The 13,144-nt window shown below is 36.0% G+C and overlaps 3 protein-coding genes across 7 annotated transcripts; 2 read left to right on the top strand and 1 right to left on the bottom strand.

The window, feature by feature from the left end:
• Positions 1-652: 652 nt before the first annotated feature.
• On the bottom strand, positions 653-11,330 carry LOC135170134 (signal peptide peptidase-like 3). 5 transcript variants are annotated; one of them, XR_010300318.1, is made up of 9 exons: positions 10,852-10,990; positions 9,441-9,505; positions 9,088-9,248; positions 8,554-8,858; positions 8,100-8,443; positions 7,538-7,963; positions 7,253-7,409; positions 2,312-2,492; positions 653-792 (listed from the first exon to the last, which is right to left on the bottom strand). XR_010300318.1 is itself a non-coding variant. In XM_064135685.1 (7 exons), the coding sequence occupies exons 3-7, from the start codon at positions 9,114-9,116 to the stop codon at positions 7,341-7,343; spliced, it is 1,173 nt and encodes a 390-aa protein (XP_063991755.1). In that variant the 5' UTR covers positions 9,117-9,248; positions 9,441-9,505; positions 11,192-11,330; the 3' UTR covers positions 4,016-7,340. The 5 variants fall into 5 exon arrangements, 4 of the variants coding, with proteins under 4 accessions (XP_063991755.1, XP_063991752.1, XP_063991754.1 ...); XM_064135685.1 differs by lacking the exons at positions 653-792; positions 2,312-2,492; positions 10,852-10,990 and adding an exon at positions 11,192-11,330 and having other exon boundaries at positions 4,016-7,409; XM_064135682.1 differs by lacking the exons at positions 653-792; positions 2,312-2,492 and having other exon boundaries at positions 4,016-7,409.
• On the top strand, positions 765-4,675 carry LOC135170138 (calcium release-activated calcium channel protein 1-like). The gene is made up of 2 exons (XM_064135689.1): positions 765-2,176; positions 3,342-4,675. The coding sequence occupies exons 1-2, from the start codon at positions 1,580-1,582 to the stop codon at positions 3,831-3,833; spliced, it is 1,089 nt and encodes a 362-aa protein (XP_063991759.1). The 5' UTR covers positions 765-1,579; the 3' UTR covers positions 3,834-4,675.
• A 165-nt stretch (positions 11,331-11,495) lies between the features above and the next one.
• LOC135170136 (HMG box-containing protein 4-like) lies at positions 11,496-13,075 on the top strand (the record flags this gene model as incomplete). The annotated part of the gene is given in 2 exon segments (XM_064135686.1): positions 11,496-12,249; positions 12,576-13,075. Coding segments are annotated over 2 exon segments (549 nt in total), but the record flags the coding sequence as incomplete, so codon positions are not given.
• Positions 13,076-13,144: the final 69 nt, after the last annotated feature.

Raw genomic sequence — 13,144 nt, forward strand, 5'->3', positions numbered from 1 at the left:
CATTTTTTTCCATCTTGAACTGCTACTCTAAATTCTCCTCCAACGCCTCCAGGGGGATTCCCCGCAATACAAATTAAAATAATCATTTAATTCATTATCCATCATTACTTGCAGTTTCCAAAACTCGATTGTTGTTTCCATTATTAAAAATAAACCGCCGGCATTGAGGATCACATCATCCTAACATGCTGTATTCCCCTAACAATCTCCTCTTCTCAACCCATAATTAATTCCTTGATGATGTCATCAGCGAAGAAAAATTTCTCGATAATTATCCAGAAAATTAATAGGCCCTGAAACACCATCACCTGAGCTCAAGTGATTTACGCTGTAATGGAATGTCTGCGGAAAATGACTGCAATCGATGAAACTTCAATTCATCTTCTGTCTGTGTACAACAAAATAAGGCCCCTTTCCAAGGAAAAATTACCATAAAACAAGAAAATTCTGATTTCTGTCAAATGATCTAATTATGTTCTACAATGATACAAAATTATGGATTCCAACTAAAAAATATATCATCAACGGATTATCATTTACGGCCGTAATCCCGTTGTCATCAATGTTGGCAGAATGATTACCACCCACCAACATAATTCAGAGGCCAACCGACTACCTCCAAAGCCAGTTATTATACCGATATAGCTACAAAGCAATTAATACTATTGTTATGATATTTCTTGTTTCTGGTTGAAGGTAGGGGCTACAAGCACGCGTTCCACTACCGCTATTGCATGTTTCGTATTCACTTAGTCGCCGGCAGTCATCGCTCAGTGCTGCATAATTCTAAATCTGTGAACGGAATTTATCATTAATGAGCAATAACAATACGCAATAATCTACCTAAAAATCTTCCAATAATTTCCTATGTTAGTAATACTACGTGGAAATTTATCGACAAAAATGTTCAATTTTTTTCTGTAATTATCTCGTAACTCATTAAATTTTTCAGTTACGAAACAAGAGAACTCATAAGTTTATGGATTTTTTACTTATTATAATTAAAAATTTTGTAGTGAGTGTTGCGAATGTGAATTCACAGTAATTCACAGTGGAACGCGGGAATCTCCAAGTCAAAAATTCCAAATGAATAATTGGATAATAAACAATTTTATGTAACAGTAAATTGCAAATGATTTTGAAGAAAAGGTGAAGATCATGGACACAACGATATTTACTCGTGAATAAACTGAAGGTATTGAAGTGAGAAGTAGTGGAATAGTGAATCATTAATGAATAATGCAGTAATAGTGATTGAATGATCAACGTGAAAGAGTTGTCAAGAGTTAAGTGTCTTTTCCTGGATTGTTGACGTACCGGGGCTTTCCAGATGTTAATCCCTGGCTTTCCTGCATCTGAAAATATTTGTGAATGAATCTGCCATTTATGAGAGATTGTTGGGAAGATCCTCTTCAAAAAGCGTTTTGATGGGATGATACGGCGGATCTGATGAAGGTTTATCACATTGAGCCGCCCCTGTGCGATTTTTTATCGTTCGAACCATCGGAAAAGTATGGAATTGAGTTGAAGATGATAAGCGATCAGTATATATCAGTAAAGGAATGCAAACACTTTTAAAATGTCGCACGATTTAATTAATCACGAAGAAATGCACTCGTTGAGCACTTCCCTAATGTCACCAAATACTCCACCCGATGAGGACACTAAACTCAGACAGGACAGTATCACGAACATATCCGAGATAACCGGAACGAAATCCAATAAATCAACTCAAATAGACTTTTCTCAGTACAATTGGAAATATGGAACCGGTCGCCCTGTGAAGCCACGACCCCTGAGTGCTGGATTCACAAAGCCAAAAACCAATAAAATTTTCAGCTCAAATCCCTCTATCAGTAGTCCCACCAGGAGTCCCCTACAGTCTTCCCAGAGCGAAGTTACCCTGTCACCGAGACGAGTGGCCACCAAATTTGTGGCTATCGATGTAAAATCTTCCCCGAGTCCTCCTTACAGTCCTTATGCCGCTAGTAATTTATCAATGGGTAATTCACCCTGTAATTGCTGCTGTAATTGTAATGGTAAGGCTAAGGGGGAGGGACTACCCGTGAATGAGCATGATGGACCTCAGGGACTGAGCTGGAGGAGACTCCACATGAGCAGGGCCAAACTCAAGGCCACAGCGACAACTTCAGAGCTACTCAGTGGATTTGCTATGGTAATTACAATAATTTATGAAATATCATTGTGGAAAGGACCGGGATTTCGTAGAGAAAGTGCAACGGAACTTCATAACACCCTCACCTGATGAAAAAAGTCATTCATCAACGCAGTAATTTATCATTTCACTAACCTGCCACCTCCAGATCGTCGAGTTCCCAGGCTCCTTTCACTAGTTCCACATATTCTAAGAATAAAAGGGAAAGACACGGTCATCAGCTGTTAAATTAGATCCGGAGCTGCGATCAGTTGAATTGATTACTTTATCAATTTAGTCTCGTCACTATCTGCGTCGTTGTGACACCATTTTTCACCTGTCAAATCATAAGCCTCGACGAATAAGTAACAGTAAAATACATGTTGTACACTCCAATGAAGAAAAAGAGAGAGAGAGGGAGAGAATAATGAAAATTTAAAATTATGACTACTGACTAGACTAGTACAAAATTATTGCTATTCAAAAGAGAACTATCGAGATGACGTTATTATGAAGCTATAAATTTTGATTAGAATCAGTTGTAATTTACTGCGGAAAAAGAATTCGAGAGATATTCACAAGTGTTTTCCTTCTGGGGAAATATGAGAAAAATACAATTATATCAAAGCCGAGGACAATCTTTGTCAATCTCAGACTCTATCAACAATTATATAAAGACAAATAATTTCGACCCACTAGCGTGATGAGCGCAACTTTTTATCGGAGGTGATGGAAATATTAATGACGTGGGGTAAATGGAGTTGGCCGATTGTTTGGATAATGATTATTGTGGAATTATGGAGGTATGAGGTGTGCAGTTCCAGTGAATTACTTGTTTATAGTTTTGATTCTAAATATTATTTGAAGAGGATTAAGATAACGAGGGGTTTTAAATTTTTTATCTGCTGTTTTCGAGGTCTAATAGACATAGAATATTCCAAATCTTGAGTTTTCAAGTGGATATGATATGAGAAATACTCTTTTCCCTCATTAATAATTCCATCAGACCACAAATGTTTCTAATTTCCATCAATAATAGGACCTATTTCTCAGTTTGGATGGATTCTTCGAATAAATGAATCGAATAATTGAATGATATTAATTTCTTTGAAATTATTAATAGGTTTCTAATGTGCAGGAATTTCTGCATTTTACTGACGAGGAATTTTGCTCATTAAATTTTTAGGTAGCAATGGTCGAGCTGCAGATAAACGAAGGGACAGCAGTTCCCGAGTGGCTCTTCGTAATGTTTGCAGTGTGTACAACAGTGCTTGTGTCAGTTCACATATTCGCTCTAATGATAAGTACATATTTACTGCCAAATGTCGAGGCAATTAGTAAGCTTCAAGTGTCAAAGTTGATAACAGAGTCACCCCACGAACGGATGCGAGGATTCATCGAGCTCGCCTGGGCCTTTTCCACGGTCCTCGGACTGTTTCTCTTCCTTGTCGAAGTGGCGATACTGTGTTGGGTAAAATTCTGGGACTACTCCTTCATGGCTGCCATGACAAGCACAATAATCGTCATTCCGGTGTTAATTATTTTTGTTGCATTTGCGGTACACTTTTATCATTCACTCGTTGTGTATAAGTGTGAGGCCTCGGTGGAGGACATGGAGGAGTTGGAGAGAATTAAAAAAAAATTGGATAAAGCTACCGTAGGCCAGACCCCTGTTTAATTTTGTTAAGTAGTTTCGTGAAATAAATTGCAAATTCATGAAACTAATAGGATCGTTTTGAATAATTTTTTTCCTTGCAAATATCTTTGTAACTTCTATTACCTCGTAACATTCCTACCGAAAATATTCCCAAGAAATGCGCAAGTCGTAAAAAAATGACAACTAATTAGTAGAACACATAATTGTCAACTAGTAAACACGTGTCACGCTGGTGCGTGAAACAGTTTTATTTCCAATTTTTATCGATGTTTTTTTTTTATATAAAAAAATGTACATGGCTGTACACATGCAAGAAGTTGCAACAGTACAAGCGAGTGCTCTTACAATTATCAATTAATGTTATTTAGTTTTTAATCAATAGTTACATTCTATTTAAGATGCACCTTTTGCAATAGTATTTCTTCTGAATGTTGTTGGTTTTTTAATGTCATTTTCTTCACTTTTTCAATTGTAAGTTTTCTTCTATATGTATAGACTCTTCATGTTATACATAATCTCTCTTCCGGATTTTTCATGTATCGAGAATTATCGGGGTCAACCACTCCGGTATAAATTAAACATTTTATTGTTCTATTCATCTTGAAAAATGATTATTTTCAGTTATATCACTCGTTTCGATTTGAAGACAAACCCGCAAGAGAGAATGATTTTTCTTTTTATTCTTCTTTTTAGTCTTATCAAAGATAATGCATACAGTATTATGACTTTGTTTTTTTTCTTCCTTGTAAAACATAAATTGAAATAGAAAAAAATCAGAGTGGAAATCGCAAGGGGTTTCATTCATGCCTGTGATTCTGATTTATTAATATAATTGTAATAAATAAATGAGTGAATCATTACAACTTATTGCACAAATTCTTCTTTCTTAATTCCTCCTATTTGAAATTTCAAGAACACATTGCAATATTTACAAATCAGACAAATGATTTATCAACGGGAAAATCAATTTTGAAATGAGTACTATGCTTTTCACCGGATTGTATAATTTTTCTCTCTCCATTAATGATTTAATGACTCCAAAATTGATCACCAATTTGCTCGATAATTATTTGATAAGAGAACTGATACATGTCATATCTATTAATAATGATATATATGTCAGTGATGACCAAATTCAATAGAACGTATTCAATCGAAAGATTTATAATCGAATGAATAATAAGTTGGATCCAATATTCATCACGAACGGGTTTGGCTAGTTCTTGTTGCAAGGGAAGTTGGTCGTTTAATTGAATGATCATTTAATTACCACATTTGTCAATTGTCCGAGGTATTTCAATTAATCTCCCTAAATTCCCTGGAAATATTATCCTTCGGATAATTCAGGAATTAATGAAGGAAAAAAAATAAAAAATATCCTAAAGAAAACTACAAGAGCTAGTTTTTATAGAAAATTTACTGACCCTCCCTCATGACCATATGATATTTGTCTATTTGAATCTCTAAATGAATAGTTTCAGTGATATTTCAAATACAAGTTATGAAAAATTTTCCATCTCATTCCAATTTCCCAAATTTCTTAGGAGTAATTTTTTTTGGAAGAGTGTCAATCGTATGTGCGTTATTCATTCTTTAATGTCAAGTCGCAAGGTGGAAGCCATGGTAAAATATCAATGCTTGTTATCAGTCTTTTTGGGATTTGATCTTATCTCCAAAACACAGTGAATATGGAATTACGAATTCCTTAGGATATTGTGAGCCAACTGCAATTATTACACCAATTATCCATTGACTTGTTGTAGGGACAACTCCCACGAAATGCAAGAATTTCATGAGAATTATTTTTTTCTAATTTTTCACAAAATTCACCGTGACAAATGGTTCTTCATTTTTGAAAGAGTTTTTTTTGCAATAAAAACAGAAACAGAAAGGAGAAATCCTTTCAAGGATTACCCGTTCGTGATGTGAATCCATTAATTGTTCTCGTGGTGGAAAAAAAAGAATAATGACCAATAGTTCTGTGGTCGAGTAAGATTAAACGACACACTGGTCATAATTAGCTAGAGAAAACTACTTCGAAAAATGGTAGGGATAAATGCAATTAGTTTCTTTACTATTTTTTTTTCAATTACGGAACTGATGATCTTTCAAAATTTATGAGTTCTCAAGTGGGTTCGTAAAATAGTTCAAATCAACTGCAATTTTCGCGATAAGTTTGCATGGATTTCTCGTAGACTAGTAGGAGATGAAAAATTTTCCAAGGAATTACTCCATTAATGTGATTTTACATTAATTACCAATACAATGACGCAATTAACCATTAAAAATTTCAAAAAATTATATTCATGAGCCAACGAAAAATTGCAGAATTGATCAACAGACCTGAACCATTTTGCCCCATCTAAATGAATTCTTCAAATGGACAGAATCTCCCTGGTATTATAAAAAAAACAATCCCTTCTTCGAACTAAACATAACTCGAATGAACATCGAACCACTTTACTCTTATAAAAATTATTAGTTAATATATTTATATACACAATTATTGTTGATAAACGCAATCACCGGTCTCTGTTAAATATTTAATTAATGTTAATGAAAATTTCACAACCAGCATGTATGTCTCGCTGATTTTTCCATCAATATAATCTTGACCGTTTCAACAATTTAATTGATTAATTACGTCATTAATCATTTAACTGTTCGAGAAATAATAATATTTCTTAATTCAATCGATCACCGGTTCTCATTACGAGTTGTCTCCTAATTACCTGGCAAAAGATCCTGGTTATAGGTGATAACCTTGCATCTGCGCATCATAATGCTCAATAAAAAATAATTTGTTCTCCTTTACAATTCAAAACGATTCATTTTTGTTCTCTTCATGATTAAATAAATTCATGAATTGTTTTAATTTCAATTAATCAGAATTGAATCATCTCAGGTTATTTTTCACGGCCGCTGCTAAATTCAACTTTCTTATCATCATTATCTACGCGTTAATTAGTTAATTATAAATTAATTGGATTCATCCATCCTCTAATAAGAACGCGCAGATTGATTCTGTGAAGGAGTGAATAAACGTGGTGAGGAAAAGAATGCGAGAGATTATTCTATGAATATCTATTCAAAAAATTAAGACGTATTCTCCTAGATATTTAAAAAATAAAATCTCTCATTATAATATTCACCTCTAATTATCACAACCCCGATGAATTTTGCTTTAGTTTGTTCATTCGGTGCATAACATCTCGCAAAGATTTATAATTTTTTTCATACCTTTCTAGTGTACAAACGACAAACACGAAATTCTTAATATCATTTTTAAAATGATGCCGTTGTAATAACGCAGACACTCAATGTGTAATTTAATATGAAATATCGTGGCAGGGAAGAAATTAAAATATTCTCTTAACTGATAACTGAGTTAAAAGCATTAATTACGTAGAAATGAGAATGATGGGAAATTAGAGACTTACGGTTTTTCCGATACGAAGATATACAAATTTTCTTTAAATCTATCTTCTTCAACCCTTTGCTCAATTAATGGATATTTCATGAGGGATGTCAAACTTCCATGTGTTTTGAGGGTGCATGCGTTATGAATGGTTCACTCCACATTCTGCGTAAATCTCCCTGCAACAAATTGTTAAAAACCATCACAAATAAATTATCAGAAAGTTTGCAAATCTTTGATACGGATTTGATCTACCATTTCACGCCGAATTATTTATAACTCGGTAAAAAATAAACAACACAATTACCTTTAAATACGCCATGGTGAGTAACGGCAAAAGCGTAAACGGCACGAGGTAAAGTAAGGCGGGCTGGGCTGCTTTAAAGACCTCAGAGCTGACGGTGGCAGTGAGTAGACCAAGAAAATAACCGATGAGTGAACAATGAAAATAACTAATACGGCTGAGGTGTCTCGGTGGTGGTACACCAGCCTCACATCCACCAGGTATCAACTGGGCTTTTTTGTAGGCATCATAACGTAGGACAAAGCACAGTAGTAATCCAGGCATCACAACATCACCGAGGCCAAGCATGGAAAAGTGGCCGGCCTGGTGCATCGAGGGAAATACGAGTTTGCCAGGTAATGAGAGCTTTGGGGCCTCACGTGCTACACCTCCGAGATGCAGTCGGCGGGCTACCAGACCGACTGGATTGTCTGCTGGTCTTGTCGCCACCTACACATGAATTTTTAGTCATTATTTTCATCAATTACTTACAGACATTTAAGTAACTCATTAATTCATGTGCCCTAATGAGTGTCTGTGAATAATTCCACAAAATTTCCGGTAATAATAAATATTAATAAATCACCTTAACCATAACATTTGTGCTGAATATGTACGACGAGAAGAATACCCAAAAGACATCATAAATGAGTAGTCCAGTGAGTAATAACGTCGACACTTTTAGGCTGGGTAATCTGATAAATGCAATAAATGCAACACATAGACCCATGCCCATTGCATCCATGAGTAACCAGTGTCCAGTGAGTACCCATATGCATACTATACTGACACTCAATGAGAATGACAGTAGTTCAGCACCTGTGAATCTTCCACAGACACCAAACGATATTTTATTACCGTCTGAACAGGGTCTTATTATGTACTGGCACATGGGTAACAGAAGAAATGCCAGAGCCACTGTTGCTATAACTGTTAAAATTAAGAATAAATTGTTATTCCCTTATTCTTGTCGATGTCTTCCAATCCACAAAGTTTCATTATTTTTCTTTCTTTCTGATCGTTAAAACTAATTCACTTACTCGCAGTACATATTGCAAATAACATCTGCATACTATCGAAGAAGAAAAACATGATGAGAAGAGATATGGAAGCTCCAAGAGGTAAGCAGAGTGCATGCATTGTGTCGAGAGTTTGTACACCACCATTGGAACTATCCGAGTTAGTACCACTGACAATACCACTCAATAAATTCACTCTCTCCTTCTCTTTCTCTCTCTCCCTAGCCTCCTGCTCCATATTCAATGATCTGAAGCTGCCATAAACAATCAGCAGAATCGAGATGAGAAATGTGGAGACCCTGGACGAATCCATAATGGAGTAAGCCCTGTGACAAACGATAAAATCATTGGTTCAAGCTCATTAATATCTGAAAGAATGAGAAGATGGAAGTGGAACGATATTTGCAATTTTGAATTGAAGGGATAAGTCTTAATAAGTGGATTATGATACATGTGCTAATTATCTGTCTAATTATCATTTTTCAGATTAATTCCTTATAACATTTTTGTTATGATATTATGATCATTCCAGGCTTATCAATTTAAATTTCTCACCACTGATAGTCGACTTGATTAGTGGCCATTTTCAGGGTAAAAATTGGCACCGCGAGGCACCACTCTGCTATGCGGCTGTATCGCCTCGCATTTAGATGCTTTTCCGTTTTGTCATCCGTCCCATTTGTTTAGGATACATCCACGATCATCTGTGATCCAATCTGTTGACAATTTGATTGATTATATTGGCAAATGTTTATCACCGGTTGTCATTCGATAAGGAGAGTATTGATAAATATTATGTTTCGCTGGATTGAGACACGGAGAACGCTTTCAATCTCAAGTTAAACTGTTCAAAAAATTTGGAACATTATTATTAATTAAGGGATATCGATAGTAATTATGCATTTTACCTGGTTTCTAAAACATTAAACATATCGAGTCAACCCCGACGATGCTCCAAGAGTCCAGTCACCACCTGCAAATCCGAATTCAATTAAATACTTTACAATTATAAATCATCCATCCAGATTAAATACCGAGACAAGATTCGGATGAAAAGACAATTTAGAAAAAATATGTGAATTGGAAAAACTCAGGTTTTTCTGTAACAAATAACTTAACACCTCGCCAGATGGGGCTAAGGAATGGCCTTAATAGTTGCGAAACCTTGTCAACGACAACTAAATCGTTTCATTTTTCCTGTCAGAGAATAGTACGAACCCAAAGATAAATAAAAGAGCCAAAGGAAAGTGAGAATAACAGACTCTCTGTTTAGCAATGGAATCAACAAATAAAACCTCGACTGATAACCCTGAGAATCAACACCAAATTTTCAAAATTATCTCTGCAGTCACCAGCTCCCACCAAAGATACGTCCCAGAACGATGACTTTGATCGTTAAAAAAATTCAGGACCTATTATTAGAATTTTTCAGTGGCACATAATCGTTCGCTCACCGCTATCGATTATTTGGAGATAAGTTAATAATAACAGTAACAAAATCGATTAAAATGGAATCACAGCTTGAACAGATGAATCGAATCCCAAATCAACAATACCCGAAACCCAAAGAATAAAATCTCTACTAAATAATTGCACCTCTCACAAAGAATTCGTAGGTAAATAAAAAATGAAATGCTAAACAAAATAAAAATGATTTGTACTTCTGCAAAGCAGTGAAAGGCCATATAAATACTTGATAATGCTCATCGTCACCTGCCAGAACTAATAATCTGTCCGAACAATTAAAAAAATGATAATTCACAACAAAACTCTGCAATCTTGAAAATGTTCCTCCTAGCCCCACTTTTCTCCAAGAACAATCCCCTGCACAAATGAGAAAAACCCTCGTATATGATAAAAACTCACCAATGGATCAAAATTCAGATATCTTTCATTTCGAACTGTTTTCACATAACATTGCGGTGAAATTGTCGAATCAACGGTGCGTGACGCGCACAGAAACGATAAAAGGAACAATCGGTCTGAGTGAAATTCATTTGCTCAGTGTTTTAGATGCACCGATAGTGACGTCAGATAGGGCCTGACATGAAAAAAAAGTCTCTCACATGTAAAAAAGAAAGAGCGTTGCGATGTAGGTGACAATGAATCAGAGACAACTGTGACAGTGACAATGTAACAGTAAGAAAAATAATTTCTCTATCACTTCACACAACTCCGTGGGTCACCATTTTGGTAAACACAGGGGTCACGTGACACTAGTTACCCCCTTCCCACCAGAAGAATGGTGAGAAGTGAGGCTGCACTGTCCTGGATCATGTAAAACCTCGACAAAATCCGTGAAAATGAACGGCTTCTCACCTGCCTGGTGGCCCAACTGAATCCTTTCGAGGTTCAACGTACATGACGATACGTTTCACTCATCACAATCACACAATTAACCAGCTATTGAAGATGTTTTTTGTCTAATTGATGGACAGGGGGATGGACAATGTAATGGGAAAATGTCGAATTATGTGGAGGAGCTCAGCAATACGACCGTATGATTTCAATGGCTATAGAACACTGTAGAGCACTGGTGAGCGAGCAACTGACACACGCGCAAGCCCATGGCTATACTCCTCACAATGTCCCTGGATCAGTTACTACTCTCTCTGTGAACATAACACAACGGGTGTCCTTTAAACCACTATAAACATACCTCGAATTTTGATAACCAAAATGCCAAATATATTGAAAATGGATCAATACTAATGTATTTATGTAAGTGAAGTTATAACACTCGTATGATAAATTTTCTTGTTTCAGATTAGGCACTCAATTGATGGGTTAACTTTTTTACTCTCGACAATACAACTGATGGGGGCTGAATTTATCAATGGCACATAATTTTTGCTCTTCAGGCCTTTGAACGGTTGGATGTGTCACTGATAAGAATATCAATGCCTAGTAAATTGTTTATGAAATTTTAGCTGAAGAGTTTTATAAAAAATGAGGACGTCGAGGTTCATGGGAAAATGATTTTAGACGAAAGAATATGGTCATCTGAAAAGAATTTTTCAATCAAGAACTGAAAAATGGTTTCTCATGAAAAACCGATTATTAATAAGATTATCATTATTGTTATTGGTGTATAAAATCCCGGTGTTAGGTTCAACAGAATGTAAGGTACAAGTGGAGGAACCAGATCGATATATTATATGAATTTTCAAATGTTTATATTTGAATAGCTTCCAGCCAATTTTGATAACGATTTTCTCGGGTCATTAAACTAATTACAACGAGCATTTTATAGGCTTCTGTTTCAGCCTTTCATACTTTTGCTAGGCTTTCGTGTTAAAAGGGCTTCATATCGATTTTACATTTATTATTTGACAAAAAAATTACCATAGTATATTTTTCATTGTAGTTTATTTTAATTGGTGTTGATAAAGTGATTAATCGCGTACTTCTGCGGAATGTACTGTTTCAACTGCAATAAAAAATCAGATCTGACGGAAGGAACTGGAATTTTTTTCAGATTAAAGGTAAATTTGGAATTTTTTCCTTAATATAGGAAAATTCATATTTTCGTAGTGGAAAAAATGGCAAAAATATTTCAAATATATTGAATACATACATGAGCATATATATAATTCCGTGCAACGAACTTGGCGGTGGTCGAGGCGGCGGCGCACACAATAGGCTCTCACAATCAGCTGGTCGGCGCCATGGACCCAGACGAGCCAGACTCACCTCTGAGACACCACAAGTTCGAGGGTGAGCTCGGAAAATTCCTCCATCCACCCAAAGCCCAAAAACTGCAATTCTTTGCCCCAAAAGATCGAAAATCTTTCGACTGTTATTGGTCCAGAAGAACAGAATTCACGTCCAGGGCCACTAAAAATCTGAAACAATACCAAATTGTTCTCCAACAATTTTAGCAAAAAGCCGAAGAAAAAAAACGTAAAAAGTCCTAAAATTAGGAGAGTTAAAACAATTGAAGCATCCAGAACTGAAAAATATTCAATCAAAGTTAATGAGTACCTAAATAAATTATGAACCGTTAATTGAATAATTTCTGGGTAATTACTGCGCCCTTGTAGACCCAGAGGTGACCGGAGTATCTCGAAGTCGGAGCGGGAGGGCGAGAAAAAAATCATCGAAACTCGTTGACTTTGAATCGCCAGCTGATAATCCTGATAAAGTGTCAAAAAAATTATCTCAGCGATTGCCCTTTCAACATCACTACGAGGTGACAATGGGTGGTAATGGAGAGAGTGGGAGTAGGAATTCAGGATCACTGGGTTCACGCCAGAAGATTAAGCAAGAACTATCGGAGACTGAGACATCAGAAACTGAGTTTGAGGACGTTGCTAATACCAATGATGAGGATAGCTTGTCGATGGACTCACCCTCCGAGGAGGAGGTGGATCCTCTGCTAATTGATGAGAAGGAGATGGGCTTCATGAAGCTTGAGGTGCAAGACGATGGAGCACCATCCCAAGCTAGTAGCCTCTATATGATGGAGAAGAACAGGAAGAAAATATGCATCAAGGATGGCAAAATCATTGGACGGAGCAAGGCGCCGAGGAAGGATAAAGGAGTGAGTGTTTGAATTGAAAATATTAATTTTTTATATAATTCTTGATCTTCTGAATGTTGGAAAATATTT

This window comes from Diachasmimorpha longicaudata, chromosome 16, assembly GCF_034640455.1.
Source record: "Diachasmimorpha longicaudata isolate KC_UGA_2023 chromosome 16, iyDiaLong2, whole genome shotgun sequence".
NCBI classification, from domain to species: domain Eukaryota; kingdom Metazoa; phylum Arthropoda; class Insecta; order Hymenoptera; family Braconidae; genus Diachasmimorpha; species Diachasmimorpha longicaudata.

Coding starts and splice junctions, on each gene's coding strand:
- LOC135170138 (XM_064135689.1), top strand. CDS start 1,580: ATGTCGCACGATTTAATTAATCACGAAGAAATGCACTCGTTGAGCACT. Junction 2,177..3,341: donor TACTCAGTGGATTTGCTATG/GTAATTACAATA, acceptor TTAAATTTTTAG/GTAGCAATGGTCGAGCTGCA.
- LOC135170134 (XM_064135685.1), bottom strand. CDS start 9,116: ATGGCCACTAATCAAGTCGACTATCAGTG. Junction 8,444..8,553: donor ATTTGCAATATGTACTGCGA/GTAAGTGAATTA, acceptor TAATTTTAACAG/TTATAGCAACAGTGGCTCTG. Junction 7,410..7,537: donor TCACCATGGCGTATTTAAAG/GTAATTGTGTTG, acceptor AATTTGTTGCAG/GGAGATTTACGCAGAATGTG.